Source organism: Cavia porcellus, unplaced genomic scaffold (genome assembly GCF_034190915.1).
Source record: "Cavia porcellus strain 051 isolate PalLab524CR breed Dunkin Hartley unplaced genomic scaffold, mCavPor4.1 scaffold_32, whole genome shotgun sequence".
Lineage (NCBI taxonomy): Eukaryota > Metazoa > Chordata > Mammalia > Rodentia > Caviidae > Cavia > Cavia porcellus.
In genome coordinates this window covers 36,584,172-36,610,638 of record NW_026947515.1, presented here as the reverse complement: position 1 = coordinate 36,610,638, position 26,467 = coordinate 36,584,172, and the positions used below count along the sequence as shown (strand labels likewise).

Genomic DNA, 26,467 nt, shown 5'->3' with positions numbered 1-26,467 from the left:
AAGTGGAGCATCGTGCAGGATCTTACTAAGCTGTATTTCAGCCTCCTCCACCAGCTTGGCTGAGGGACCTCCTCCCATACTAGACAAATAGCAAAGAAGGTTGGAATGTGACCTGAGTGAACTGGGCAGGGGGAGGTGACTCAGTTCTGCTCTTGTGACAGACATCCTGGACTACTATGAAGTTTCCATCTCCGAGGGTCAGGTAAGCAGGTAGGGATGGGTGCCCGGGGACTGGTAAGGGGAAGTGAGCAAAGTCTTGCAAATATTGAGCTGAGACTTGGGGTCCCTGGTGACAAAATCCTGAGTCAGTGGCCTAGTGGCTGGGGGTACTGGGAATGCATCTTTTGCAGTCTTTTTCCTTTTCTTTGCCTGCCTCAGTTTCAGACACCAGGGTCCTGGACAGAATTACTTTTCAAGCTTCCTCCTGTGAAACCTGGGGGAGAGCAGGGCCCCAGGGATTTCCTCCTGCCAGTCCCTCCCTCACACTCTCTCTCACCAAGTCCCACAGAGGTATTTAAACAGCTGTGCCTACTGTGGATGCTTCAGCCTCTAAGAAATGAAACCCCCCAGCCTTAAGGCTTTCGCTGCCATTACTGGGGGCTGGCCAGGCCTCCATGTTTGCCTCAGGGCCTCTCTGCTTCTCCTCCTATCTCTTTTCCCATTATCCGGGTTCCTGCCAGCACCGAAGGAGTTAACTCCACCAAGGCACCCCCCCATTCTGGTTCCTAGCTCCCTTCCTCCCTCCCCCTGCTTCCTCTCTCCTCCTCTCTCCCCTTCCCTCGGCTCCTCGGCTCCCTCGGCCGCTGCCGTCTCCAACCCCCCCACCCCACTCCCCCGCCACGGCCCCTAGCCCCTGGCCGTTTGGCAAGACCCCCCCCCACCCCGGGGCTCCCCACAATCCAGTTCCCCTCCCCCACCCCAGCTCATGCCCCAGCCCCCGAACTCCGGGGCTGTCAGCCCCCGGTGCCCCCGCCCCTCCTGAGAATCGGGGTGTGCTCCCCAAGCCCCCTCCCCTTTACTGGGGAGCCCCTTTTAGGGCCCCCTTCCCCTCCCTCCCACGCTCCCTTACCCTTCCCTTCTCCAACCCCCTCCTTCCCCTCTCACCCCTCCCCCCATCCTGGCCCCCCCTGCAAAAGTGGGGTGCGGAGGGGGGAGGGGTGAGAACCCACCGAGGGGAGGAACGAAACTCCAATGAAGTCAGAGCCCCTTACCCGCCGCCGCGGCCAGGCCCCCCAACATGGACTGTCTCTGTATAGTGACAACCAAGGTAAGCATGATAGGGGGACTATAAACTGAAGGGAGGGTATGAATTTGTGGGGAGGGGTCAGGCAGGCCTTATCTGGGGCTAGAGTATCAGAAGTAAAATGTGTTTGGGGGCCTTAATTTAGTTCTGGGGTTCACGTTTCAGAAATTGCTGGATTTAGTCACAGGTGCCCCCTGGAGCCATCCCTTTGCACCTGTAGAGAAATGGAAAATTTGGGGTATTCTATGGTTTGGGGCCTGGTGGGCTTTGGGGTTCACTGGCGATGTCTGAGGGCATCTTATTTAAGGAGCAGCCTGGCTCACATGGGAGTCTTGTGTATGTGGGAAGGTGGGCTATGTGTGTGTGGGTTCTAAAAAGCAACCTGGGGAAAAAGCAGGCTTCCAGGTGCTTTGTTCAGTTTTGGGGGGCTTTTGGCATGAGGGCAAAGTTATTGGTTGCCAGCACCTAACAGGTTTGGGGATGTTGGCTGGCAGGGAAGAGGTGGGCCTTAGGGGTATAGAACAAGCATCGTGTGGTAGATCCATTTGGAGGTGTCCTCAAATTGAGGGAACTGTTAATTTGGGGTTCAGTCACATAGGTCAGAGATAGCTGGGAGTTGTCAGAGGGCTGGGGCCTGGTACATAATCACCTGAGGCAAGGGACCAGGTATGGTTAGAATTTGGGGTACTCCTATGGGAGTTGGAGGATTGCAGCAGCTGCAGTTATCAGTTCATGAGGAAGCTGAGAAAGGAAATTTGAGGAGGGGGATGTGGTGGGTGGTGCCAAATTTGAGAGTTACTGAGGCACCCCGTTTCCCACATTGCATCCAGCTCTGCTCAAGAAGGAGGGAGAAGAGCAGATGTAGGTGACTTGCCTCTGGTGTTTGGGATTGAGGTGGAGAAGGACACCTGAATACAAGGGTCCCTCAACTTATGACCCAGGTTACAGGGTCCAGAGGCTACTGGGGTGCAGAGGAGGTGGAGGGCAGGGCTGGGATCCTCATCAAGGTGTTGTGTGGTTGTCTCCTGGAAAGGAGATTTTAGATGGGGAGTCCAAGCAAGCTTTTGGTGGGGTGCAGATACCTAGGTTTTTGCTTCCAGACTCTGGGACTGGAAAGCTGGATGCCTGGTGTGTGGAGGGAGGCTTGGGCGGGTGGCAGGCAGCTGGGGGGTAGGGAGGGTGGGACAGGAAGTGGGGGCCGGGGGAGGCGGGGTCCGGGTGAGTCACAGGCTGGGGAGGGGGTTATATTTAGTGGGAACTGCAGCTTCTCATTGCAGGGGGCTGAGGACACACATGTTCCCTGCCACAAACTCACACATGTGTGTACACATGTGTTGTGCACGTGTGAGCATGACTGGAAGCATCCGAGGGGTGAAGACTCTTAGGTCCTGATCCCTCAGCCCCTCCACCAGGGCTACTTGCTTGTGCCCCACTCTGGGATTTGGGTTTTCTCCCAGGTTGCTTCTTCCTCTTGTCCCATGTAATTTCAGTAGATTTTTGTGCCTTGGTTTCTCTGGCCTGATTTCCTTTCAATGTTTGTGAGATCCTGTGTGCTTCTCCTGTTTACTGCTTTTAGGCCTGCTCCTTGGCCGTGTCTCCTTAGCTGTGATCCCCTATGTGCAGAGGTAGAAAACTCATTGGAATGTGTAGGTTCTACTTCAACACGTGAACACATTAATGTGAGCAAGGGTGCGGGGCATGCTTATACTGGCAGCTCTTCTGGATGGGGCGGGGGGGGGGGGAGCTTATTCGTACCCTTCCCCAATTCCTCCTCCTTCCATGGCTGAGCATCCCTGAAGGAAGGAGACTTGCACCGAGGATCATGCATTTGGGGTTTTATTAAGGCGTGGAGATCTAGGCTTGCCACATTCCTTGGCTGGAAAACTTGTTTGCCTCGGGATGGGGAGAACTTCAACTCCCATAAGGCCCTGAGGCACGAAAACTGTCAGCGGTAAGAGTGTTGCTACCCTCAGGTCTTTTGGGAGTTGTGGTTCACTGCTATCCAGGGCAGCAAAGGGTAGCCCAGGAGGAGCCAGCAGGGGGCACATAGGTTCTGTTCCCCTCCCAGCCCAAATGCTGGCTGGGTGAGGTAGGGGAATGCTGAGGCTTCTTGGTCGTTGAGTTCCCCGCGTCGGTTTGACGACCTTTCATCTTTTCATAGCTTATACTTCCTGCCGCAATAATTTAAGGAACATTTATGGAATGCTTATTATGTGGCAGCCCCTTGTGCAAGCTGTGCTGTACATCTAGCTATCACTCGGTCTTACGGGGCCTATGTCTCTGCCAGCATCTCTCTGTCTCTGAGCATCTCTTTCTCCCACTCCGCCCCCGTCCCTCCCCCTTCTCCCCGCGCTGCTGTTGCCGTTGCCATGGTAACCGGCGACGACTGAAGTTGCGTGGCGGACTTGAGGGCCGGGCGAGGGTGGTGGAGGGCGGAGCAGAACAAGTAGGGGTGGGGGTGAAGAGGGAAAAAGACCAGGGGTAATAGGCTGGGCCTCGGAGGCGAAGCGGTTAAACCCTCCGGGTGGTCCTCATTGGGCAAAGCTAAGACGCTGGGGGCGGAGCAGTGTAGCCAACGGCCACATTCATTGGCTGGCAGGGGCGTGGCGGCAGGACAAGGTGGGCGAGGCCGGGGGAGCGAATGGGCGGGAAATGGACGGAGGCGTGGTCTCCTGGTAGCAGGTGGGCAGGGTCTGGCTTACTCTATCGGAGGAGGCGGGGAACAACCCTCGGAAAGGGGTGGGGCTGGGTTACCCGGACTGAAACGGGGGTGGGACTGACCCGGGAGGGGCGTGGCGCCGTTCCCAGTGCAGAAAAGTCAGGGTTTCTGGGGCGGTTGTTCACGTAACTGCGGGGCGCAGGGGTCTTTGGAAAGGAGAATCCGGGGATTGGGAGCTCTGACGTGTCAATTTTTCTGTTCAGATTTCATCAGAGCACCCCTCCTACTTCTGCTCTATGTTCCAGGGAGACGGTTGCTAGGCGACAGCAAAGTCCTTGATTGCTGCGTTGCCAGGCAACAGGAAAACGGAAAATGGAGGGAAAAAGGAAATGGGGGATGGGGCAGGGTCTTAATGGGCCGTAGCGCCCACTGGTGGAGAAGCAAGGCCTGTGCATTTTCTATTTCAGAAAGGAATTTTGAGTCCAGCCCCTTGCGCGCCGGCTCCCTCTGGGGAACCAACCATCCTATCCAGATATGAAACTAGGACATTGGGGGTCATCTTGGGGGCGTATCTAACAGATGTTGCTCAACGTATTGGCGTGATGCTAGGGAAATTGTCCTTTCTGACATGGCTGCTGATTTGAGGAGACCCTCTCTGGGTTTTAAGAGCAGGAAAGTTGGGCTTTCTACGGACTATTTAGAAGTGAGGCTTTCAGGTTCAGTTGTTTTGGGAGGAAATAGAAGTGTGCGAAGAGACTTGGGCTGTTCATTCGTTCTTGAAAATTTGTGGGTCACTGAAAATTTCAACCCAGATCTTACTTTGGTGAATAATTTTTGAGCCTTGGGTATAGGAAGATATATTTGAAAGCAGTCTTCCAACAAAATTGATATTCAGAATCATGGAGGAGATGTTGGGATGTAGTAAGAGCAACCAGAAAAAGGAATAATTTATTAATTTGAGGAATAAAGAAATAAAGAAAAGGATTTCTCTTTCTTTTTTCCTTTTGTACTGGGGATTGAACTCACAACCTCGCACTTGCCAGGCAGGTGCTAGTTTGGCTGAGCTAAATCTTTGGCCAGGAAAGTATTTCCTAGCATAAGGTGTAAGAATATATCAAAAAGATTGCAATTAAATTTGGAGGGTCTGCTAAAAGGATAAATTGGATTTGTTTTGGTGTTACTTTTCTAGCATAAGGTGTAAGAATATATCAAAAAGATTGCAATTAAATTTGGAGGGTCTGCTAAAAGGATAAATTGGATTTGTTTTGGTGTAGTTTTAGGGACTAGAATATTAGAAAGTTCAGAGTATTATTAGATTCAGGAATTTGGACAGAGGCCTCCAAACGTTTGAAGACTTATTTGGATTTTTATATTAGTGCAAGAGTAATATTTGCACTGATTTCAAGGTCTCTTCTCTACTAATGGATTGAGGGATAGATACTATTTAGAAAGAGATGATTTAAGGGACATATTAGTTTGAGGGTACAACTAGGATGTGTGGTCCTTTAAAGTCTAAAAAAAATATTGTCTGGTTATCATGTGGGCACGGACTGCAGGGGAGAACTGTGCCAGAGTAGATGTCTTGGTATCCAAGTCCACAGTCTTGGGCAGGGGGCTGGTGGGAGAAATATCTTAGATCCCTTAGGGGATTTTGAAAGCGAAGATGAAACGCTGCTTCCTTTCCTGAGTGATTCATAGACACCCAGTGAGGTTTTGGGATGGTTAGGGCCCTGATGATTTGGGAGACTTGGGATAAAAGATGCTTCATAACTAGAGAGATACATTAGTAAATTTTAGGAGTGTTTCTATTTGTAGAGAGGTCAGAGTAGGTATCCTGTAGAAGGTGAAGTCCACAGAGAAGCAGCTGTTGGTGGCCCAGAGGGTCTCCCCTCACCCCTCGCTCCCTTCGTGACGCTCTCCCATACTGCGCAGGCGCCTCCCCCCCCTGGCCGCAGCCTCTGGTCGCCGCGGCCGCCGCAGCCCCCGCCCCTCTGCCCCTCCCCCCTGCCCGGCACCCTTGGTATCCCACCCATCCCCTCCCCTCAGTCCCCCTCCCCTTCTCCATGTCGGCTCGGAACAGATTCGCCTCTATGTGTCTCTGCGTGGTACGTGCCGCGGTACGGGATCCGGGGTACAGGATCCGGGATCCGGTCCCGCTCCCCTCTTCCTGGACCCTTCAGATCTCAGGGTGCGAGCTTCAAGTGCTGTCGCTCTTCCCTCTGCTTGGTATGGGGTCTCTGGGTTGCAACTTTTCGCAAACATGCCTAGTGGGTCACCCCTCTTACCATGTACTTTAACACACACCCCTCTGTTTGGGGGTGCAAACCTCGGTTCTGTGTTATTCTTGCAGCCGGGAAGGGGGGCTCTGGCGGGGCGGGGGAGGGGGAAAGGAACAACTTTGCAGTCCCAGGCCCTTTGCTTGTCTCCGGTCCTAATATGCCGGGGTTGCAGGTTTGTCCCAGGAGCCTGCTAGCTGGCACTGCCTGAGCCCAGAGGCCCAGTGGGTTAAAGGAGGGGGAGATCTTTTTCCTATTCTGCTTTAGTTACTCTGTATGCCCGGCCTGAGTGACGCTACACCCCAGCCCCCAGTCTGCAGGTTCAGAATTGCTGTCCACCACCCGGGTGCTCCAGGACCCTGCCCCCCACGTACATCAAAAATTTCCAAGACCAGACATAGGCCTGACTTCCTCCAGCCACATCTTGGGAACTTCGGTTCTTCGTCTCGCGTTTCCCATTTCTCTCACATTGTCTCCTGATCGCAGAAAGTCTTTTCTCCAGGCCAGTTCACCTTGCATGAGATGGGGCAGGGGAAGATCCGTCGGTCTCACTGTGATAAAAATTTACTTCCGTTTCCTCTCTAGAATAAAGGATGTTCACACTCCTGTTCACACTCCCATTCTTTTGGTGCACCCTGACATTTCTTCATCAGAGTCAGGAGTTGTCTTTGTCCTCGGAGTGAAGAGGGAGCAATGCTGGACTCAAAGTCTTTCCCCAGATTGCAAAACTTAACTCAAGTTTTGGCCCTAATTCATCCTGTAGGGAACAGGGAGCTTCGAGGAGTGAGAGGAGAGAGCTGTCTTCTCCCCTTTCTCCTGGTCCCTGCATTCTGGAGGATTGTTCCTTAGCTCCTGCCTTGTCCAGACTGAAGGCTACCCTCTCAGGACGTGATTTATGTAATTGCTATCCAAAGCAGTTCAGCCGTGGACTGTACGAATTTTACTGTCCTACCTCTCCACTTTTTGTGGCTGTGGTATTGACACCTGGAGTTCACGATTCTCGATTCTCTCAGTCTGTGACCCAGACTTTCTTTTTTTTTTTTTTTTGCAGAACCAGGAATTGAACTCATAACCTTGCACTTGCCAAGCAGGCACTTATGCCTGCTGAGCTAAATCCCCAGCCCATAGACTTTTTTTTTTGAGACAGGGTCTGGCTGTGTAGTCCAGGTTGGCTTTGAATTTGCCTCTGACACTGAGGCTGGCTTCGAACTCATGGTGATCCCCTTGCCTCAGCCTCCCAAGTGCTGGGATTCCATGCATCCTCTATGTCTGACTGTGACGCAGACTTGGTAGACTCATATTTTCTTTTTTAAAGGCTCTTTAAATATCACAACATGCTTAATTCTCTGTGGTTCAGTGTCTTTACACTGATGGGAAGGGATGGAAAAGAGTGAGGACATAGTTGCAAACAAAAGGAAGAGAGATGCTGGTGGACATTCTCCTCCATTCTCTTTGGTGCCTGCAGTTAACAGCTAAGCGGCTACATTCTCAGCCTGGACTCATCATCGTTGGAATTTTCAGAATTGTGCTGTCGAATCAGGCATTTTCCTTGATCGCCTTCCTCCTGTCTAACCAATGTTGGGGTGTGCTCAGCTTCTCAGAAACTTTTGGGAGAGAAATTCTGCCTCTTTACCAAGGCACTAGTGGGTGTACCCTGACTTCCCCAGGCCCTGAGCCTAGAGCCTGGCTCTTCTGCTTCTGTGGGAACAGCTCCCAAGGCGAGGGGCACAGGAGGGCAGAGACTAGTGGGAACCATGCGGAGTTTCTGTCATTCGCTCACGTTAATCTCATTTACTGGTGTCCCTGTAAACTAGCCTAGGAGGTCCTTGAGATGGAACTGGTTAATCACGCACAGGATCTGGATACGTTGGAACTTTGTCCCAAAAGATGAGAGGGAGACCAGAAATTCTCTCTGAGGCTGTGATGCCATCCTCTTCCCCGGGGGGGGGGGCATGGTGCCCACTGCCGCCCCCTCTGAGCCTCTCTGTCTTGTTCCTCCCCTGCCCCCCTCATCTCCTGCATCTCTCTCTGGTCTATCCGGATTAGCTAACTGAACTGCTGGCCAGCACAGGGTTGGGGCTAATCTGGGGCCCTTTTGGGAACCAGTGAGGCCAGGAAAGAGTGGTGGGACAGGCTTAGTTAGCTTCATCTTGCCTGGGGGTGCTGATGCCAGTACCTTGTGGCTGAAGGGTCTGACTTTAATCCCTCCCTCAGGCTTGCAAGGTGCTGGAGAGCCAGTAGCTCATGGGGTAGAGGCCGCAGTGGGGAGACTGAAGGCATGAAGGTGGGGTGCAGAGTAGTGGCAAGTGGAGTACAGGAAGGGGAGCCTTAGAGCAGTTGGGGTTGGGATGTGGCGAATGGGTTGTGGAGAAGGGTCAGGGCCGGGGCCCTTGAAGGATAAACGGGTTGGATGCTGAAGGGATGGAAAAGGGATGAAGACATAGTTGCTAAAGAGAGAGAGGCGCTGGTAGCAGGCCAGGGTCCAGGGCTGAGAAGTAGAGTTGGAGGAAGAGGATGGGGATGGGGAGAGGAGAGGTGCTGAGGCCCTGGCTGGAGAAGGGGCTGTCGGGAGGGTGGAGAGAGGGGAGCCAATGGGCTGGAGGAGAGGCTTGGGGAGGAGCTGGTCAGCCCCAGGGCCTTCCGCACTGCACTGGCTGGGGCCGAGGAGGCTGCGGGGCGGCCGACTGGAGCCCGAGGCCCTGGACCAGCCCAGTGACGCCCTGGTCCTCACACCCAGAAATACCGCTACCAAGATGAAGACACGCCCCCTCTGGAGCACAGCCCGGCCCATCTCCCCAACCAGGTAAACGCCCCCGAGCTGATGCACGTGGCGGAGAGGAACTTGTCCCACCTCGAGGCCTTCCACGGGGTCGTGGGCCACGCCCACTTCTCCCCCCTCAAGGTAGGAGACCCTGGCGGCCCCCTCCCCAGTGCGGCCCTGGAGCCTCGGAGCTGCAGCAACTCCCAAGGGCCGGTAGGGCAAGAGCTGTGGGGAAGGCTGGGAGGGTGTCTGGGGCTGGGGCTCCCGGGCCGGGGCCAGGCGGTGTTGGGGGATGCTGGAAACACTGGTCCACAAAGGAAAAAACAGGTCAGGCAAGTGGAAGTGAATGTGGAGCCTGCAGCCCGAGGTGTGCGTGCGTGTGCGTGCGTGCGTGTGCGTGTGTGTGTGTGTGTGTGTGTGTGATGTGCTGTGAGCTTGTGTTGATAGTGTGTCCCCCTGGAGGCCCCTGATGCCACCGCCTTTTTCATGCCTTTACAGCCCAACCGCCCCTTCGTTTTCTGTGTCCACAGCTCTGCTAAGCGCTGTCCTCTTTGCTCCTGGCCCTTGCCTGCCTCCTCCCCCACCTCTGCCTCTGGGCTCGGCCCTCCCTGTCCCCTGTCCCTGGCCCTTTCCATCTGCTTGGCCTGAGACTTCACGTCGTGGGCCGTCCTGGCTTCCCCGGCCCAGCCTTTGCTCTGTGCTGCCTCCCCCTCCAGCGTCCCTCCCCGCTGGCTGGCTGGCTGGCTGGCTGGCTCTTGATGCTGTGTGTCTCTTCCGCCCACGCATCTCCTTCCCCCTCTTGCTGATCCCCAGCTCAGGCCTCTGCAGCCTGCTCAGTCCTCTCTGTAGGTCAGCCAGCTCCCCCTTGCCCGGCTCCCTTTTTCTCTCTTCCGCTTGTGCTCCCCTCCATCTTCTTCCTATTATTATTCACCGCCACCTGTTTCCCCAGCTCTTTATCTCCAGCCCAGAGGCCTGGTTTCTGAGACCTTTGGTTTTCTGGTCCACTTTACGTCTTCTGTCTCAGCCTCCTTTTCCAGGAACATAGGAAGCGTAGGAGAGATTGAGGGCACTGAGTTCCGAGGTCCAAAGCCCCAAAGAGGGACACTGCTGGCATTTCAGCAGGAACTGTGGAGGGGATCACATTAGGTCCTGGGACTAGGCCTAGTGGCCAGGGAAGAGTTGGAGGGGGATAGGAAAGGTAGGGGTCCTGGCACAGGCACAGACAGGAGTGAGGCTGTGAGACCTGGACAGGACTGAGGGGGTTAGAGGGGAGGGAGAGGCCCTGGGAAGGGCGATGGTTTAGAGTGGTGTTCATTTGCAACCCTGGCTGCAATGAGTGAAGGAAGATTCCAGATGCCTTTGCAAGATGGGGCTACTAAGCCCGCTGGGGAGGAGAAGGACAGAGAAGAGAGGCTTGAGGGGTGGTAGGTGGTATGCGCCAGAGGAGGTGTGGAGCAGAGCTCAGGAAGCGGATGGGAGCAGCAGGATGCCGGAGGACATCAGTGATTGTGGGACCTCTCAGGACAAGGCCTCAGCTGGAAACAGAAACCCCAGTTTCCAGAGGAGACCGGAGTGGGTTGAGAAATGCAAGACTGACTGAGGGTAGAATCTTGAGGGTCTGAAGGTAGTTACAGGAGGAAGACGAGGGTCTCCCTGGGGAACCAATTGGGATGGACGGCCAGACCAAGAGATTGATAAGGGATGGGTTCAGGGTAGGCAGGGGACAGGAAACTGATGAAGTCCGCGGGCTGAGGTTGGGATAGGGATCTAGGTGGAGGGGATGGGGGGGGGGTGGAAGGAAGGAGGGATGCGGTGATGAGGGACGGGGAGTGGGGGACGCCCCAGGGTCAGCAGGGTGACAGGATGGAGTACGCGATGTAGGCTGAGTTTGTGGATGAAATTTTGGCAGTTAGTGGCTGTTTGCTATGATGGGGGTTGGGGTAACATTATTAGAATTGCGGGTATGAAATCTATTATAGAGTCTCAAAGTGGCTGATAGTGTGTAGGACTGAGGAACAGGAGGAGTGAGGAGAGACCCTCTGGGAGAAGAGAGCCTATGGAGACTGGGGAATCCTCTCTCTTGGTCTGCTTCAAATAAATATCCGAGAAGGAAACAGGTTAGGGACCCCAGGAGGAGGGTGTTGGCCGCCACCCCAATTGCCATGGAGACGTGGCTTCAGTTGCCTTGGCGATTGGGGAAGCCCCTTGGACCGGCCTAAAACTGGCCCCGCCCGGGAGTCAGGCTGCGTCAAAGCGACTGACGTCACAGGCCTGGGCACGCCTCCTTTTAACCCTTTCCTAGATGAGCTGGGGGTGGGAGAGGAGTAGATGAGGCTGAGACCCGGATGTCTGTCACTACTCAGAGCTCTTGTAGGGTGAGGGCGCTGGGGAGAGTGGAAGACAGGTTATTCAGGGTGCGGTGCGCCCGCCGACCTCTCCGGCCCGGCCTCCCGTGGGCAGGGCTAGCGGGGGGTGGGGCCCAGGGCGGAGGGGCGGGGCTAGCGGAGCCCTGAGGTGCGCCCGGCAGTCCGGTGGATGCCAGGCCACGCCCCCGCCTGTTGTCTTGACGACAGGGCCTGCAAGGGGTGGGTCTCCCAGGTTTTGGCTGGTCGTAGATACTGTTGCTAGGTAACAGAGTCCCTGGAGGAAGGGGTAGATTGGTGGGTGAGAGAGGAGGGAGGGGCCTTCAACTGGGGAAATCCCGGTTTGCTAGGCTGAGGTTTCAGGGAAAATGTGTGCGAAGGTGAGGGATAAATCTGGAGTAGGATTATCAAGCTATCTGGGTAAATACCAGGGGATTGGGACAGAGAGGGAGGACAGGAAGTGGGAGAGGAGAGGAAAACCTGGTGGACATGAGCCCTAGGGTATACGTGCGTAGCACAGAAGGCATGTAACACCCTGTAGTGTTATATCCGGTGAGAAGCTCCCTCTCCACCCAGCCTCCCCCCACCCCTTTACCATCTGCTGCTCCCCTCTCCGTCTGGCTGTCTCCCTTCTCGCTTCTCAGACACCTCCTTCCACACGAGGGGGCCTGGGCTGGGCGGAGTTGGACCCGCGCACGTGTGCTTCTGTGTGTGTGTGTGTGTGTGTGTGTGTGTGTGTTATGTGGACAAGAGACTGGGTCCTCGCGGGGTCCTAAAGATGCAGAGTGGGTCTGGCTAATTAGCTGGAAGGGAAGCTAGGCTGGTGGCACCCACCCTTGGTTATGGGCTCCATTTGGAGCCAGGGCTCAGGCAGCTCTTCCTCTCGTCTTCCCTTGCAGGCCAATTCTCCTCCTGTGATTGTCAACACAGACACCCTAGAAGCCCCGGGATATGTGAGTTGTTTAGAGTTTTGAGGCTGGAGCATTGCAGAAGGGAGGAAGGGAGGACCTGGGTCCTTGCGTGGAGGGGAGGGACAGACTCGCAGGTTGGAGTCCCTGTCTCACTGTCCCTGTTTTTCTGTCCCGTGCTGGAGTTACAGGTGAATGGGACTGAGGGGGAGATGGAATACGAGGAAATTACATTGGAAAGGGTGAGCCATTCCTCCATTCGAGGCCCCCTTGGTTTCCCATCTGTGTCTCTCTGTGCCTGTTTTGGTGGCAAGCCCCTTTACCATGTACCCCTGTGTTCTGATTGCCACCCTCCAAGCCAGGGTCCTCTTGACTGGGCAGCAAGGGGAGGTGACACTTGTGCCTTCTTCTCCTCAGGGTAACTCAGGTCTGGGCTTCAGCATCGCAGGTGGCACTGACAACCCGCACATTGGTGACGACCCATCCATTTTCATCACCAAGATCATCCCTGGTGGGGCTGCAGCCCAGGATGGCCGCCTCAGGTGGGAAAAGCAGACCGGGCTGGGAAGCTGGCTCCCTCACAGGGAGGGCCAGGGCAGCAGGAAGCTCTTGGCTTAGACCTAGCTTGCCACTCCCAGGGTCAACGACAGCATCCTTTTTGTAAATGAGGTGGATGTGCGGGAGGTGACCCATTCAGCTGCGGTGGAAGCCCTCAAAGAGGCAGGCTCCATCGTGCGGCTCTATGTCATGCGCCGGAAGCCCCCAGCTGAGAAGGTCATGGAGATCAAGCTCATCAAAGGGCCTAAAGGTAGAAGTAACCCACTTTGTGCTGATTCCGTGCCCACTGTCTCGCTCCCTCCCAGGCGTGCACCTGGGCACACCTCTGTACTTTCCCGCATTCAGGTCTTGGCTTCAGCATCGCGGGGGGTGTAGGAAACCAGCATATCCCTGGAGATAACAGCATCTATGTAACAAAGATCATTGAAGGGGGTGCCGCCCACAAGGATGGGAGGTTGCAGATTGGAGACAAGATCCTGGCGGTAAGGACCTCAATGCCTTCGTATGCCAAGCCTGGGTCTCACCCACAGCCCGGGAGCATCAGGACTCTCACCGCCTTACTCCAGTGCGTCTGCCTTTTGGCTGTTTCTTGCTTTGCCTGAGCTGTGCTTCCCTCGACCCAGGTCAACAGTGTGGGGCTGGAGGACGTCATGCATGAGGACGCTGTGGCGGCCCTGAAGAACACGTACGATGTTGTCTACCTAAAAGTGGCCAAGCCCAGCAATGCCTACCTGAGTGACAGCTATGCTCCCCCCGACATCACAACCTGTGAGAGCCCCCCAAACCCAGTGCTCCTATGATCCCATCCCCTTCACTCCTGTGGTGTGCGGTCCCCCAGGCAGCTCCTGCGGCTGTTCCTCTGTGCCTTCTTCCCAGGCCACCGTCACACCTCTGATCCTTACTGTGACTGGAAAATCAGTCACTGTAGAAATCCTAGAAAAGATCCTGGTCGTCGTCCTCTTCCCCTCAGGCCCTCAGTGCGCGAGGCATACTAGGTTTTAAGCTAATTTGATAAAATCTTCAAGGAATAGATGGTTTTTAGGTGCTTTCAGAGTGTTGGAAATAAGGCTTTTGTCTCATTTTATGAAGTCAATTAAAATGTTCAAGTGATCACAAAGATACTGTAAAAGAAGGAAACTAGAGCCCATGATTAATTCTGAATAGATATATAAATGTGTTTAGTACTATAGTAGGAACCCAAACAGAGCAGGTGTTAAAAGAATAATGTTGACATAAAGTTAATTTGTTTCAGAAAACTAAAGATGGTTTAATATTAGGGAATTTGTCTCTTTTTTTTCTTTTTTAGAACTAGGGTTTGAACCCAGACATACCATTGAGTTACATTCTCAGTCTGTTTACTTACTTAAATATTTAGTGGTTCAGGGGGTTGATCCCAGGACCTTTGCACTGAGCTGCATCCCAGCCCTTTTTTAATTTTCGAGAAGGATCTTGGTAATTCTCAATGTTGTTCACTCTGGGTTTGAACTTGTGATCCTCCTGAATCAGCTTCCCAGAGTGTTGGAATTATAAGCATACTTTACTGTGTATGCTTTTTTTTTTTTTTTTTTTTGTCTTTTTCCTTTTTATCAGTACCGGGGATCGAACTCACGACTGCCTGCTTGCAAGGCAGGCGCTTATGCCGCTGAGCTAAATCCCCAACCTCTGTGTATGCTTTTAATATGGTTCACTGAATAAAAAGTTATGCGAGGAAGAAGTATAAGATCATGTCAAGTACAGGTGGGGAAAGTCGGTAGATTAAATTCAACATCTGTTTTTAGATGAAATTTTTATAAACTAGAAGCAGAATTTTCCTTAACATGATAAAGAATATTTATCAGCACTTAACAACGAGCCTTTCCTAATGTTAAAGTCCTAGCAGTATGTCCACGAGGTCAGTAAGTAGGCAGGGGTGCTTCTTACACTGCTCCTGTAGTTCACTGCTTTAGAGCAAAGTTTCTCTGCTGCTATTACGGATAGTTTTGGATGTGATAAATCTCTGTTCCTGAGATTTCCAAGATTTTGTTTTGTTTTGCTTTTTTAGACAGTCTTCTTCTGTGTAGTTAGGGCTGTCCTTGAACTCACTAGGTAGTCTAGGCTGGCCTCATACTTGCAGTGATCCTTCTGCCTCAGCCTCCCGAATGCTAGGATGACAGATGTGTGCCATGACACCGGTCCCAAGAAGTTTATAAAAAATATTTTCAGTCCTCGGGATAAAACCCAGGGAGGGCCTCACGCATGTTATTTGCTCTGCTTTCAGCACCTTGTAGAGTATTTTTAAATAGATATCTTTTTACCCATTTATCATTTCTATTTTTATTTTTCCTTCTTCATTTATCTTTACTTTATTTATTTATTTTTTAGTACCGGGGATCGAACTCATGACCACGTGCTTGCCAGGCAGGTGCTTATGCCACTGAGCCAAATTCCCAGTCCTGTCTTTTCTTTAAAATATTGCATTGTTGGGGGCTGGGGATTTAGCTCAGCGGCATAAGCACCTGCCTTGCAAGCAGGCAGCCGTGAGTTTGATCCCCGGTACCGATAAAAAGGAAAAGGACAAAAAAAAAAAAAAAAAAAAAAAAAAAAAATATATATATATATATATATATATATATATATATTGCATTGTTTCTTTTTTTGAGGAAGCTGAAAGGTAAATAAGAAGCAAAATTGAGATATTGGCATGTTGGAAAAACATGTTCAAATAGGAAGGAACAAGGGACGAGGGAAGGGAAGGAAAGGGAAGGGAAGGGATTCTAAAGGAGAGAATGAAAGGGCAAAAATGAAAACGAAGCTCTGTAAATAGAGAAGGGAAGAAGGCTTGAAGGGAGGGGAGGGGCCTGGGAGTGAAGACATGCTGTGTACAGTACAGGCTCCCTGGGCCTTGCGCGTCTTAGTCTGTAAATTATCAGTATTCATGTTACACAGCAATTTTTTTTTTTTTAATTTTTATCGGTACCAGGGATCAAACTCATGACTGCCTGCTTGCAAGGCAGGCGCTTATGCCGCTGAGCTAAATCTCTAGCCCCATTGCTACATTCTTAATCTCTCATTTCATTTCTGAGGTTTTGCATTAACTCACTGTTTCTGAGACGGGACCTTGCTAATTCACTAAATTACGTAGGCTGGGCTTGAATTTGCAGTCCTTCTGCCTCAGCCTCCCAGAGTCTGCCTGGCTGGCTAGTTCACTTAGATTTTAATCTAGATGGGCTATATTATAATTTACAAATAAAGATAACTTATTTTCTTTCTTTTCAAATGTGGCATTTATTTATGCTTGCTTTGACTTGCTCTAAGACAGAATTTCTCAAATAGGGTAATTTGGCTGGGGCAGAATTTGATCATAACGTTTTTAATTGTTAGGACTTGAATGGGGAAGGTAGGACGGGGAGGAATACTGTTGCCACCTGATAGAAATATAAATTTGACAAGAGGCTGAGGCCAGGGGATTGCTGATTTGAGGCAGCCTGGGCTACATAGTGTGACTTTGTCTGAAAAAGTAAAACAAAGGTCCAGTGAATTTTGGGCTAGGGGTGTGTCTCAGTGGTGGAGCAGGTCCCCAGTACTGCCCCAAAAAGTGAAAAAGTGAGTCAAAAAATTGGGGACCTTTGGGGGATACTAGGGAACCCATTTGTTATGGAAACTGGTAAATAAAGAGAGTCAAAACTCTGCCTCCCTTTCATGTACAGACTACACATGGGGATGCGAAAAGGTTGAGTCGGGCCAGTTCTGTGTAGAGGAGCTCCCGTAGTAAATTCTCATTCTGCCCCAAAAGGCAACACACAAACGAGCTGTAAACCCGCGAGACTGTCCTTGATGAGGCAGCGACCATCAGTGCAGCAGAAATTTAGGTGTAAGGCTGAGTGAACTCTTTATCATATTATTTTATTCTTTGTGGTCCTAGGCGTTGAACACGGGGCCTCACACTGAGCCGTATCCCCAGCCCTGTGTAATTTAATTTTAGGTTTTAGTTTTTTGTTTTGAGGCAGAGTATTGCTAAGTCACTCTGTTTCTCAGATCGGGCCCAAATCTATGCTCCTCCTTCCTCAGCTTCCCAGAATACTGGGATTTCAGACACTGCCACCACGCCTAACTAAAAAGAGATTTTTTAAAGCAGTGATTTATTTTCTTTTTTAGTCTTCCTGAATGCACCAAAACCAATGCATAGTTTTCACTTGATTTGAAATTATCTTAGTGGTTAAACATCTAGGATAATACTGATTTACTAGCTGGTGTTCCATTACCAGTCTGTTACTGATATTTCCTTCCCCTCTCCGTACTGGAGGCTGAATGTAGGGCCTTCACACAGAGCTACTTTCCCAGCCGGTTTTATTTTTTATTTTGAAACGGCATCTCAAGGTTTGCAGGCTTGCTGCACCACACCTGGCTGTGACCTAGCACTTTATAATGTTTGGACCAGGCTGATGACAGTACTTAACTCAGTATGTAGTGATGCAGGAGGAAGGACACATCTTCAGTCCACGTGCGCACTGAATTTGAATCTGATTGAGTCTCTAGAACAGATTGCTAGTTTATAGGAGAAACCTGGGCAGAGGTATAGATTAAACAGGACCACAAAGAGATAAGCAGGAATTTGCATTTGGAATTTTTGACATAGAGTGTGGGTAAATCTTTTAGATAAATGATCTAGTTTTTCAACAAATGAATGGCCAAGAGAGGAAAGCTTTATGGGTTAAGAGATTTGAGAGATCCGACAGTCAGAAGGAAAATCTCCGAAACATGTTCTCGTCCCCTGGTCCCTGTCATGCCCAGGTCATTGGGCCTTCAGATCCTTTATCCCACGGGAGAACCATTCTCTGGTGTCACTTACACATTCTTGACCTTCATGTGGCTGGATCTGAGGTCCCATTTGTCACCCTCCAAGATGGATGACTTCGTTTTCTCCCACATCCGCCTCTCTTGGCTTCTTCGGAGAGGGCGGGCTGGCGGGTGCTGCTGCCCTGGGCTCTCCACTTCATCCTCCTCCTGTTTCATCCCTCAGCATATTCCCAGCACCTGGACAACGAGATCAGTCACAGCAGCTACCTAGGCACTGATTACCCCACAGCCATGACCCCCACTTCCCCTCGGCGCTACTCCCCAGTGGCCAAGGACCTGCTGGGAGAGGAAGACATTCCCCGAGAACCGAGGCGAATTGTGATCCACAGGGGCTCCACGGGCCTGGGCTTCAACATCGTGGGTGGTGAGGATGGTGAAGGCATCTTCATCTCCTTCATTCTGGCCGGGGGCCCTGCGGACCTCAGCGGGGAGCTGCGGAAGGGGGACCAGATCTTGTCGGTGAGGATGGGTGCACCCCCGGTTGCACCACCCCTGTCACCCGGGGCAGAGCCTGGAGCTCTTGGGGAGGGGCGGGGTGGCCAGAGCCTGGTCCTCCTGGACTGTTCCCCTTTCTGCTTGGACCCGAGCACCACCGCTTCCCTATCCCTGGCCGCTCAGCTGCTGCCTCCCTTTCTAGGTCAATGGTGTCGACCTCCGCAGTGCCAGCCACGAGCAGGCTGCCATTGCCCTGAAGAATGCGGGCCAGACCGTCACCATCATTGCTCAGTACAAACCGGAAGGTACGGGCCTTGGACTCCCTGTCTTGTGGCTAAGATGACCCTTGGAGGCTGGGTCCAGGGGTGGGTCTATGCTCCAGCAATCCAACACCCTGTCTCAAAACAAAAGAAAAAAAGCAGCTGTAGATCATCCCCTGGCTCAGTCCCTAGTACTGAAAAAAAACCAGAAGTGACCCTCAGAATGCTGCCTTCCCGGTGGCGGCTGTGGTGGTGTGGAGGGCTGTGGCAGTGCCATGAGGCAGCATGCGGAAGCCTTGTCCTTCCTTAGAGTACAGCCGATTCGAGGCCAAGATCCACGACCTGCGGGAGCAGCTCATGAACAGCAGCCTGGGCTCGGGGACCGCCTCCCTGCGGAGTAACCCCAAAAGGGGCTTCTACATCAGGTCGGTGGCTTCCGGGCCGGCCCCCTGGACTTCCTGGATTCCTTTCCCGCGCCTGACTCCTGCTCCTCAGCCAGCTCTTTCCCCAAGCCCTGCATGGTTCCTGCTCCTCTCCCCACCCGGATGTGACGTGTCCCTGCCCAGGTGGGCATCTGGAATTCCCCACTGGGACTAGGAAGCAGCTCTGCCCCAGCGCCCTTCAGGGACTCCCAGATTACTTCACAGTTGGGCACCTAAAAGGTCCACATGGGCCTATAGGATTTCTTTTCTTCTCTTTTTTTTGCTGCATTGCCCAGGCTAGCTTCAAACTCCTGGACTCAGGGGCCCTCCTGCCTCCACCTTCTGAGTGGCGAGGGCATCGCCGCCTGGGATATCCCAGCCTTGGATATTTTTTTTTTTTTTATGTTTTCATTGGTACCAGGGATCGAACTCACAACCGCCTGCTTGCAAGGCAGGTGCTTGTGCTGCTGAGCTAAATCGCCAGCCCCCAGCCTTGGATATTTTGAGCATTGTCTCAGCCTTGGCATCCCTGTAGGCAGGCAGGAGGACGCGGACCACAGCGCTCTCCAGCCTGCCTGTGTCGCCTGTCTCTCGGCAGCACTGGCTTCCTTTTTAGACGCCTCTTCCCATTGATTCTTCTTCTCTGGCCCCACCACCTCAGCATGGCCAGGTTTCTGCTGAGTTTCCTCCTCAGGCTCCCTGCTCCCATCCACCTCCGTCCACCTCCGGCCTTGCTTGCCGCTCTGTTCTGCAGGTGTCTGTGGTGCTGTCAGCCCTGGCCTGACCTCTCGGAGGCCCAGACCTGCAGCTCTGGCGGTGTGGGTTCCCATCCTCTCTCCTGGGTTGTCTCTCAGGCATGGCCTGCTCAGCACATCTCCGACAGAGCTTGCTGTCCTTTTCCTGGGTCCGCCCAGGGGCTGCCTCATGTCAGGGGCTTTGCTGTGTTCTCCCTCCCTGGGGTCCAGAAAGGCCGTTCACTTCTGACTGCAAGGCGACACCGTGTGATGCTTCCCTGGACCTTCTCCCCAGCCCCATTGCTTTGCCGTGCTTCTTTCCTCTGTCAGAGCATTGATCCTTCCCCCATCTGTCCTGGGGCTGGTGACTGGCAGGAGTTTGATACTGATAAGGGTTACCAAAGTTTGCCAACAAGAGACCCTTTAAAAATTTCCCTTACGGTTTTGAGCAGATTCATGGCAACCCATGTGCATGCCTCTTGCAAACTGCTCTCTGGAGTGCTTGGTCTCCAGGGATCCCACACATAGTCCATATCACTAAGGCAGTGATGGGCAATAGTGGAGATGTTGGCCCTGCAGTTTTTGGGTTCCCTGGGGTGCACCATCAGTATTCTGTGGTCTGTGGCAGACCTCCTGGGCCAGACCTCAAGGCTGGCTCTCAGGACAGCTGGTGGATCCTTCCTGGAGTCCCCAGCCAGGCCCTGACCCACAGACCCTTGCCCTCTAGGGCCCTGTTTGATTACGACAAGACCAAGGACTGCGGCTTTCTGAGCCAGGCGCTGAGCTTCCGCTTCGGGGACGTGCTGCATGTGATCGACGCTAGCGATGAGGAGTGGTGGCAGGCGCGGCGGGTCCACTCTGACAGTGAGACCGATGACATTGGCTTCATCCCCAGCAAACGGCGGTGAGGCCTGCATCCTTCCTGAAGAAGGCAGTGAAGTTCCCAAGGTGTCCCCGGGTGGGCAGCCATCAGGGGACTCTTGGGGGCCTATCTGCTAGCCCCTCTGTAGATTGTGGCTCCCATGAGCCCTTGGGGCAGACAGCTCCTCGTGGCGGAACACGGGCCCAGTTCCTCCAGGGAGGTTCTCAGCTGGTCTGGAGGATGGGACTTGCTCAACCTCTCATTAGGCATTTCCCTCCCCTCCACCCCTCCATTATCCCGCAGGGTTGAGCGGCGGGAGTGGTCAAGGTTAAAGGCCAAGGTAGGTGGAGGAAAGGGGAGCTGGGTGGCCGAGTGTGTGTGGGGGTCTCGCTGAGCTAAACCCTTAACCATGGCTGCTTTTTCTTTCTAGGATTGGGGCTCCAGCTCTGGATCACAGGGTAGGTAGGGTCAGTTCAGAAGCCCTGGGGTGAGAAGAGCACTGAGTTGTCCTTGACATCCTCAGGAAGGCAAGACGGACTCCAGGTGCCCTGTCTTGGAGTCCCTTACAGATGCCCTGTTTCACTCCAGGTCGAGAAGACTCGGTTCTGAGCTATGAGACAGTGACACAGATGGAAGGTGAGCCCTGGTACCTGCGTGGCCCTGGCCTCCCCTCTCCGTGGTCCGTTCATGCCTCAGCCCAGCTCTCTCTCCTCAGTGCACTATGCCCGCCCCATCATCATCCTTGGGCCCACCAAGGACCGCGCCAATGACGATCTTCTCTCTGAGTTCCCTGACAAGTTTGGATCCTGTGTTCCCCGTGAGTGCTGGGGCCTTGGATGGAGGTGGAGGTTGGAGCTGGGTGGGGCCCCACGGAGTCCCACGGAGAGGGCCACAGGTAGAAGTGCCTGTAGGCGTTGGAATGCAGGGGTACAGGGTTCCTCAGAGGAGGGCGTTCTCAGCCTCCCTCCGTAGCTGTGCCCAGTCCAGAGCTTGGGAGGGCCCCAGAGTGCGGAGGGAGGTGGGTCTGTCCCTCTCCGGTCTTGGGCTCCCTAGTGACCTCTGTGTCTGAGGACCAGCTGGGTCCTCCGGGGTTTGGTTGATGTGTTCCGGTTTTGAGGTAGAGGGATGGTGGTTAGATCTTTGGGGGGTGGGTGACTTCCTGGCAGATACGACACGGCCCAAGCGGGAATATGAGATAGATGGTCGGGATTACCACTTTGTGTCCTCCCGGGAGAAAATGGAGAAGGACATTCAGGCGCACAAGTTCATCGAGGCTGGCCAGTACAACAGCCATCTCTACGGGACGAGTGTCCAGTCCGTGCGAGAGGTGGCAGAGCAGGTAGGCCCTGGCGGGCGCCCTGTCCTCTTCCTCCCGCCCTCTCCCCACCCCACTGCCTCCTCAGCTCTCTCTAACTTTCTTTCTCTCTGTCTCTTTCCCTGCTGGGTCTCCACTTCACTCCACCGCCTTTTCCTCTGGGCAACTCTGTCTGGCTGCCTTCTCTCTGTGCCCTGCTCCCCGCTTGCCGCCCTCATGCTCCCCGGCCATCTGTCCCTCTGTCCGCTTCCCGCTCCGCGCCCCATTTCTCTTCCCCGTGGCCGCCCCTCTGACTCCATGGCCCCTTGGAACGTGTCCCTCCTTTCTTCCTGTCCCCTCGGCCTCTGCCCTTTTCCTGGGGTCCTGACTCGCCTTGCCCCTCCTCTGGTTCTTACCCTGCTGCTCTCCCCCCGTCACCCTCCCTCCCCTCCTTTCTCCATCTGCCTCCTCTCCCTCCCATCTGTCTCTCCTCCATCCTTCCATCTGTCTGTCCTCTGTCCGTCCTCCCGGCGCCCTCCCTCTATCCTACTTCCTGTCTTCCCTTACCTGTCCGTCCGTCCACACTCTGCACCCCCACCCGCTCGCTGCTGCCCTGCTCTGCCTTGGGCTTCTGGGTCATCTCCCTGCTGTTGCTCATCGTGTCCTCCATTCCGTCCCTTCCCTGCCCTCCCATGCGTGGCCTTTCCTTTTCCCTCTCCTTTTTCTCTCTGTCTTTCACTCCGTCTGTTCACACCCCTTTCCTCCATGACTCTTCCCACTTGTCTTTTGGTACCCATGTCATTTCCCCTTCGGCCAATCTCTGTCCCCACCTTGCCATGTCCTTCGCCCCTCCCTGGCGCCTCTGTCTGTCCTTCCCCACCACCTGCTGGTCCCCTCCACCGACCCTGCCTGCCCCCAGGGGAAGCACTGCATCCTCGATGTCTCAGCCAATGCCGTGCGGCGGCTGCAGGCGGCCCACCTGCACCCTATCGCCATCTTCATCCGCCCCCGATCCCTGGAGAATGTGCTGTGAGTATGGTTCCGGGGCCTCCCCTCTGCTCCCCACATCTGCAGTCCTGGACCTTCCGCGTCCTGTCCGTGGAACTCTCCCCCCAGAACCCTGGCCAGCAGCTCCAGCGGCCCTCAGGGGGACCTGCATGGGAGGCTGCAGGAGACCCGAGGACCTTCCCGGTCTCCTGCTAGAGTGGGCGGGGCTGTACTGGCAGTCCTGAGGCACGTGTGGGCCTTCTGTGAAGCTGAAGGCTGCAAGGACAGCTCTGTAGAGGTCCTGGGAGCACCCACGCCTGGCTGGGGTGGGTTGTGGGCAGGGACTCACGATGGCCCAGAGGACATCAGGAATTGTATTGCTTGCAGTGAGCTCCAGATAAGAAAGTACCCGTTGGAACCTGATATCCTGGCTGGAGGAGGTAGGAGGCGGGTGGCCCACCCTCAGGTCTGCGGCTTCCTTTCTTTTCACAGAGAGATTAATAAGCGGATCACAGAGGAGCAAGCCCGCAAAGCCTTCGACAGAGCCACTAAGCTGGAGCAGGAGTTCACGGAGTGCTTCTCAGGTGAGTGGGCCTGAGGAGACTGCGCCCGCCCGTTGAGGCTGAGCTGCCCTGTCTGTGGGTAGGCACAGCTCGGATCCTGGGTGGGTGGCTTAGAGTCCCCCTGTCCCTGAGCTCACTCCTGTTCCACCTCCTCCAGCCATTGTGGAGGGCGACAGCTTTGAAGAGATCTACCACAAGGTGAAGCGTGTCATCGAGGACCTCTCAGGCCCCTACATCTGGGTCCCAGCTCGAGAGAGACTCTGACTCCCAGCCTGGCGCGGCCTGGACCCGCCCGCCTCTGTCGCCCGCCGGGCCTCTGTCTGGACTGAACTGCCCGATCCTCCGCGCCCCAGCCTCCCTCCCACCCCTTCTTATTTATTTCCTTTCTAACTGGATTGAGCCCATTGGAGTGGGGACACTCCCCTGCATGTACCCCCTACCCCAGAACTGGGCTCTGAGCCCCGGAACCTGGGGTCTGGGGAGGGGGGAGCCAGGCTCCTGTCCTGAGCCCTTGCTCCTTAGGACCCTGCCCCCCGCTGCCCCCAATGCACACACAGACCCACTGGGGGCCGCCCACCCTCCCCCATCTGGTCCCACACACATTCCGGAAGTCAGGGCCCCTCTCAAGGAGCATCCGCTGTTGGGGTGCAGGGCCACAGGCCTCCACGCTCTCCAGAGGCAGGGTCTGGGGTCGCCCCTGCCCCCACCATAACTCCCCATGTCCCTTTATTTCTCATTATTTTTTTCATTTTTTTTCCTTCTTAAAGGTGGTTTTTGGGGGGAGAAGTAGGGGACTCCGCTGTGGGCCCCCTGCCTTCCAAACACCCCCACCTTTTTTCTTTGCTGGTTTGCATGAATGGAAGGTCTAACTGTGGCTTTTAATTTTTCCTGGGAATTTTTTTTTGGGGGGGAAAGGGGAGGGATGGGTCTGGGGAGTGGGGAATACGGGGGGAGGGAGGGAGGGCAGGGGTCGGGGTGTCTGGGAGCCGGGGGAAGACTGGAAATGCTGCGCCTTCTGCAATTTATTTATTTATTTATTTTTTTTGAGAGAGTGAAAGGCAGACAGATACTTGAAACAGTGTGTGACCTGGTTATTTGGGACCTGGGTGCAGCGGGGACAGGTGGGGGCCTGGGGATGAGCCTGGTGAGTGCAGATTGCTCTTCACCCTGCCGCAGAGAGAGGAGTGGTGTGAAAAGGGACCCATTCGGGGGACCGGCAACGCGAGGAAGTGGTGGGGAGTGGGCCTGGGAAAGGCCAGTGCTCGGTCCAGTCAGCTGGAGACCCAAGAAGTGGAGGCGTGGCCCTGAGAGCCCAGTGGAGCCCAGTGGCTCTCTCGGGATGCCTCTGTCCTGGTGGCAGCACACTGGTCCATTAAGGAAAATACTGAAGTTCCTTGGGGGCACAGTGGGCTCAGATCCTGACGGAGACATCGTAAGTTGGAAACACCCTGTCAGCAACACGTGGCATGCTGCTGCCCTGTCGCACGTCATAGCGTAGCCTGGCTGCCTTCCAGGCCCTCAGAAGCGTCCATTAGCCGAGGGTGGGAAGGTCACCTGACAGGGGCGATAGCCGTCTTCTGTGCCTGACCTGGAGCCTGACCTGGCTCCCTGCTGCTGCCCAGCACCGAGGGCATCGCACTGCACTTTGCCAGCCTGGGGAAGAAGCAGGTGGCATCGTTTGAGCTGCAGTTTCTACTGGATGAGTTTTCTCTGCATAAATCATGAAGTTGAAAAGTTGCAGGTCAAAGCATTATGAGTTGGGAGCCATCTGTAGAGAAGAATTTTATGTGCGTGGAGTTGTGTGTAGGGCTGGACTGGAGACGAGGGGTGCCGTGTTACTCATGGGATTGCATTATGCCCTGACTGTAGGAAAGGTTAGAGGCAACTTTGCAAGTAATGAGGGCAGGAACATAGAAACTTGATTCTGAAGATAAAAAACAGAAGTGGATATACTTGTGAGGCAACATACAATCTCAGAACTTCCTGAGGTCAAAAAGGGAAATGGTTCACTACCTAGTATATTGTTATTATTCTTAATTTATTTATTTTTGGAACAAGGTCTTGCCATGTGGCTCAGGTTCACCTTGAATTCAGTGTAGGCCAGGCTGGACTTGAATTCACAGTGATCCCCCCGCCTCAGCCTCCTGAGTGCTGGGATTATAGTGCTGGATTATATGTACCACACCTGGCTCCTGGTACATTATTTAAAAAGGAAAAATTATTTTAGTTCTTCTAGGCAGTCAGGTTTTCCTGGTCTGAGTCCTCACTGAAACATGTCAGCTTGCTGTTCCATAGAAAAGCGGTTTTTAGTTTTCCTTCTACCGCTGTCCTGTGTGTAGTGAGCTCCACGGTGAAGGTCGCAGCGGTGACACAGATCAGCCATTGCTGGCAGCAGCTGTGCCGAGGCCCTCCAGTTGCATCGTTCATCGGGGCCTGTGGGCAGTGCCCTGAGGAATGTCCCTGGTAGCACCCTGTCCTGGAGTCCGAGCAGGTGGCGAGAGACGGCTGATGGGCTGCAGGGCGACAGCTGAGCTGAGAAAGGTAGTGCGTAGGTGAGGTGGAGGACTGAGGAGGTGAGCACAGCTTGCAGAAGGGCGGAAACACCCAATTCTGCATTATAGTATTTTGCAGTACCAAGGATCAATCCAGGAATGTTACACCACAGCTATATCCCTAGTCCGTTTTATCTTCTGTCTTGAGATTTTTGCTAAGTTTTCTGCCTCAAACTTGAGATCCTCGTGTCTCAGCCTCTTGAGTAGCTTGGATTTGTGTATATTATTTTTGTTATAAAAGTAACATGTACCTGAAAGTATTCAACTATATACATGCACAGTTATAAAAAGACACGCCCTATTTCCTTACACATCCTGAAGAGGACAGCACTCTTCCAGTGTGCACAAAGTCTCGGCCCTCGAGGGTACTGCAGGGACAAGCGTCCTGTGCTGCCAGACTGACTTGAGTTTGACTCCTGGCGCCTTCCCGCCCCACTCCTTTGTGTCTTCAGTGAACACTTCTTTGGCTGTTTCTCGGTGCCCTCCAGTGCTCTAGGTGGTGCAGAGGTAACGTCAGTCCTCAGGGAGTTTCCAGTCCACCGAGTGGGGACGATGGGTAGGGCCGAACCCCGAGTGATGACAAAGACTGGGGTGCAGGGAAGGGTGCTGAGATCTTAGGTGGGAGCCCCCCAGGGCCCAGGTTGGATTCCTGGGAGGAGGAAGGCGAACAGTATCTGCTCAGCAGCGCTTGACAATGGCGGTGGTGATGGTTATTGGCCTTTGGTCAAACTTCAGTTACTGGGTAAACCTGAAG

The 26,467-nt window shown here is 53.8% G+C and overlaps 1 protein-coding gene across 7 annotated transcripts; it reads left to right on the top strand.

Annotated features, from left to right (window-relative positions):
* The first annotated feature begins 878 nt into the window (after positions 1 to 878).
* Positions 879 to 24,043, top strand: Dlg4 (discs large MAGUK scaffold protein 4). 7 transcript variants are annotated; one of them, XM_063241880.1, is made up of 20 exons: positions 882 to 1,267; positions 8,982 to 9,080; positions 12,202 to 12,255; positions 12,402 to 12,452; positions 12,628 to 12,752; positions 12,849 to 13,018; positions 13,114 to 13,250; positions 13,392 to 13,536; positions 17,768 to 18,063; positions 18,242 to 18,344; positions 18,610 to 18,724; positions 20,183 to 20,359; positions 20,621 to 20,657; positions 20,748 to 20,775; positions 20,906 to 20,953; positions 21,033 to 21,134; positions 21,484 to 21,656; positions 22,531 to 22,640; positions 23,091 to 23,182; positions 23,319 to 24,043. In XM_063241880.1, the coding sequence occupies exons 1-20, from the start codon at positions 1,238 to 1,240 to the stop codon at positions 23,423 to 23,425; spliced, it is 2,199 nt and encodes a 732-aa protein (XP_063097950.1). In that variant the 5' UTR covers positions 882 to 1,237; the 3' UTR covers positions 23,426 to 24,043. The 7 variants fall into 7 exon arrangements, with proteins under 7 accessions (XP_063097953.1, XP_063097950.1, XP_013004217.3 ...); XM_013148763.3 differs by having other exon boundaries at positions 8,916 to 9,080; XM_063241879.1 differs by having other exon boundaries at positions 883 to 1,267; positions 12,202 to 12,256; positions 12,394 to 12,452.
* The last annotated feature ends 2,424 nt before the right edge of the window (positions 24,044 to 26,467 follow it).

Coding starts and splice junctions, on each gene's coding strand:
- Dlg4 (XM_063241878.1), top strand. CDS start 1,238: ATGGACTGTCTCTGTATAGTGACAACCAAG. Junction 12,753..12,848: donor GCCCAGGATGGCCGCCTCAG/GTGGGAAAAGCA, acceptor TGCCACTCCCAG/GGTCAACGACAGCATCCTTT. Junction 18,345..18,609: donor TGCTCAGTACAAACCGGAAG/GTACGGGCCTTG, acceptor GTCCTTCCTTAG/AGTACAGCCGATTCGAGGCC.